This window comes from Penaeus japonicus, unplaced genomic scaffold (genome assembly GCF_977035675.1).
Source record: "Penaeus japonicus unplaced genomic scaffold, GWHDUDI00000001_assembly GWHDUDI00000027, whole genome shotgun sequence".
Taxonomy (NCBI): Eukaryota; Metazoa; Arthropoda; class Malacostraca; order Decapoda; family Penaeidae; genus Penaeus; species Penaeus japonicus.
The window spans coordinates 5,884,480-5,886,979 of record NW_028234429.1 but is presented as its reverse complement, the minus strand read 5'-3'; the positions used below and the strand labels follow the sequence as shown (position 1 = coordinate 5,886,979).

The 2,500-nt window shown below is 49.7% G+C and overlaps 1 protein-coding gene across 14 annotated transcripts in view; it reads right to left on the bottom strand.

Moving 5' to 3' along the window:
- The window catches only part of LOC122246875 (uncharacterized), a 105,880-nt gene that overhangs the window by 19,201 nt on the left and 84,179 nt on the right, over positions 1-2,500 (bottom strand). For 10 of the 14 annotated variants that reach the window (XM_086552510.1, XM_043005652.2, XM_043005647.2 and 7 more), the window contains 3 exons: positions 1,240-1,331; positions 729-869; positions 1-209 (listed from right to left, as the gene is read on the bottom strand). The exon at positions 1-209 is cut by the window's left edge and continues 43 nt beyond it. In XM_086552510.1, coding sequence (XP_086408636.1) covers positions 1-209; positions 729-869; positions 1,240-1,331 — 442 coding nt within the window. The remainder of the gene's footprint in view (positions 210-728; positions 870-1,239; positions 1,332-2,500) is intronic. The other 4 variants (XM_043005653.2, XM_086552507.1, XM_086552508.1 and 1 more) reach the window with 1 other exon arrangement.

The following is a 2,500-nucleotide window of genomic DNA, read 5'->3' as shown; positions in this document are numbered from 1 at the left end:
CTGTGAGATGGTGGGCGTGGCGACACTGCTGCTGCTGCTGCTGCTGCTCAGGGTTCCGGTCAGGAGGGTCCCTACGCCCCCGACCAGACTGGCCACGCCCCCTCCTGAACTGCTGTTGTTATTGGCTGTGGAGGTCAGATTGTTGTTGTTGTTGGTATAGTGTAGTGAGGGACGTTCACTGTAGTCGAAGTCTTCCCTGTCACTCAGGTCTGTCCAGGGACGGAAAACTTTCTGGATGAGTCAATGCTGCACGCGCACAAGAATAGCCCGTCGCCAGCAGCATGGCCTATGCTGGCGACAGTGAACACACGTGACCAAGCACCACATGACTAATGCTTGCCTATGCTGATGAAGCCATGGGATGTAAAGCATGTGCTTCGTGACACTGCGACACGTATTATGCAACTGTCAACCAGGACTTGTATACTCAATAGATAATTCAAGTGTCAGAAGCTTATATTATCTTACATTTACTAAAAGAAAGAAGGATGGGCAAAGTAAAAGAGTGAGTAATGCAGAGAGGATGAGAGAGGAGAGAAAGAGAACGAGAGCAAGAGAGGTACGGAGGGAGGGGTAGAGGAGAGAGAGAGAGGAGAGGAAGTATGAGCTGGAGAAGAAAGGAGAGGGAGAGGGAGAGAGAGAGAGAGAGAGAGAGAGAGAGAGAGAGAGAGAGAGAGAGAGAGAGAGAGAGAGAGAGAGAGAGAGAGAGAGAGAGAGAGATCACGTACCGTTCTTGTCGTCCAGATCCTCGGCGTCAGAAAGGGCTTCGTCCTTGTCGTCGCGGTCGTCCCTGGGTGTGGGGGCGTCGCTGAGATCGTCCCGGGAATCGCTCTTGCTGCTCAGGTTGAGGACGTCGCTCTCTCCATACCCTGACGGAGGAGACCGCGCCGTTAGTGACCATCGCCGGCACCCAAGGGGCCACCCCCTACACACCCGTACCTCAAAGCAATTGCTAACAGAGCCCTGGTAACCCTTGCAACGGGTCAAAGGCTCGGGTCAAAGCCAACGTCCTGACCCTAAGAATCCCTCTCCTTGACCCCGAAGACGACTCACTCCCTGTCTAACCTCCAGGGCGGGGACTCGAACCCCCTCAGTCCGTGCAACACGGCGGTGAGCGGCGCCAAAGCCACTCGACCACACGATACGCGAAGAGACTGAGTGTGCTCGAATCCCCGCCGGGGAGGACAGCGATACCCCTAGAGGGCGTCAGTACGGCGTTGCCTTCTGCATCTCACTCACCATTGGTCTTGTGCGGAGACGTCGGACGGTCGCCGGGCTCGTCGCGGTCGAGCCCCAGCACACGGTCCTCGCGGCTGCGGTCCTCGCGTATCCTGGGAAGGAGACGGCGGTCAGCAAGGGTCTCGCATCCAAAGGGAAGCGGAAGAGAAATGATAGAGCAGGGATAAAGACAAGTGGATGAATCTTTTTTAAAAAAGAGGAAGGGTGAAAACAAATATACGAGACATAAGAGAACAGTGTCAATGGTAAGTGAGTGACGTCGAGACACAGGAATATATAAGGGATGTATAAAAAAAAAAGAGGAAAGAAAACTGTACAATATAAAAAACGACTTTAGTCACAAAGATTTGTATTTACTGTGAACATGTTTGCTTACATTTTTCTTCTTCCTTTACATGTGCCTTTTTGGTCCTTTTTTACTGCCAATTTATATCCTCTCCTTTTCTCCTCTCGCTGAAGTGAATTTGAGTATATCCGATTGCAGGCGTGCAGCAACCGAATGTCAAAACGCAACAATATGAAAATTTCCACGGTTCAGTGACATGTCGTCGTCTAAACCGGTTCCGAGCGACTCGATCGCACTTTAAATAATTCATCAGATTAGTTTTTGAGATCAAAGAGAATCAGTCCATGTTGCATATCACAGTATGTCTGCTTTCCTACTCAAGTGCAAACTACATCATCCCTTTACAACTGCAAAGCGCTGCAACTTTTACAAAGCTTACAGGCAAAAGCGCTTTGCAACTCCGAGGAGCAATAGCTCTACATGACCCGAAGTTCAGAAATGCTTTGCAATTTAAAAGTGCTGCAACAACTGTGCCGTCAATCAGTCGTCCTCTCCCGGACGACCTGTGTTGTGCATGGCTCCTTTTGTCCCTAGCAAGTTGCAAACATTGCTCTAACGCAAGTCTATGCAAAACGCTATTTTCCATCGGCTACCTCTCTTAAGTATTGTTCAGCCTCAACCCCTGGCCTCACACTTCCTCTCCTCGGAGTCTGGTCGTGCTCCCGCCCGTATGCATGTGCTCGCTTGCCCTTGCTTTCTCCGGAGGATTTCCAGCCCACTTGTTCCCTACGTGCATTTCTCCCTGTTCTTTCGTGTCAAAGAGCCACGATCAAGGCAGTCTCAGGTTTAGATATGTCATATTACAAGATATTAATATGGGGAGCGAACTGTGAAAATGAAGTTCATGTATCAAAGACTAAATACATAATTTGCCCATAAATGTACCATTATTATTGATTTACAACATCAATTACA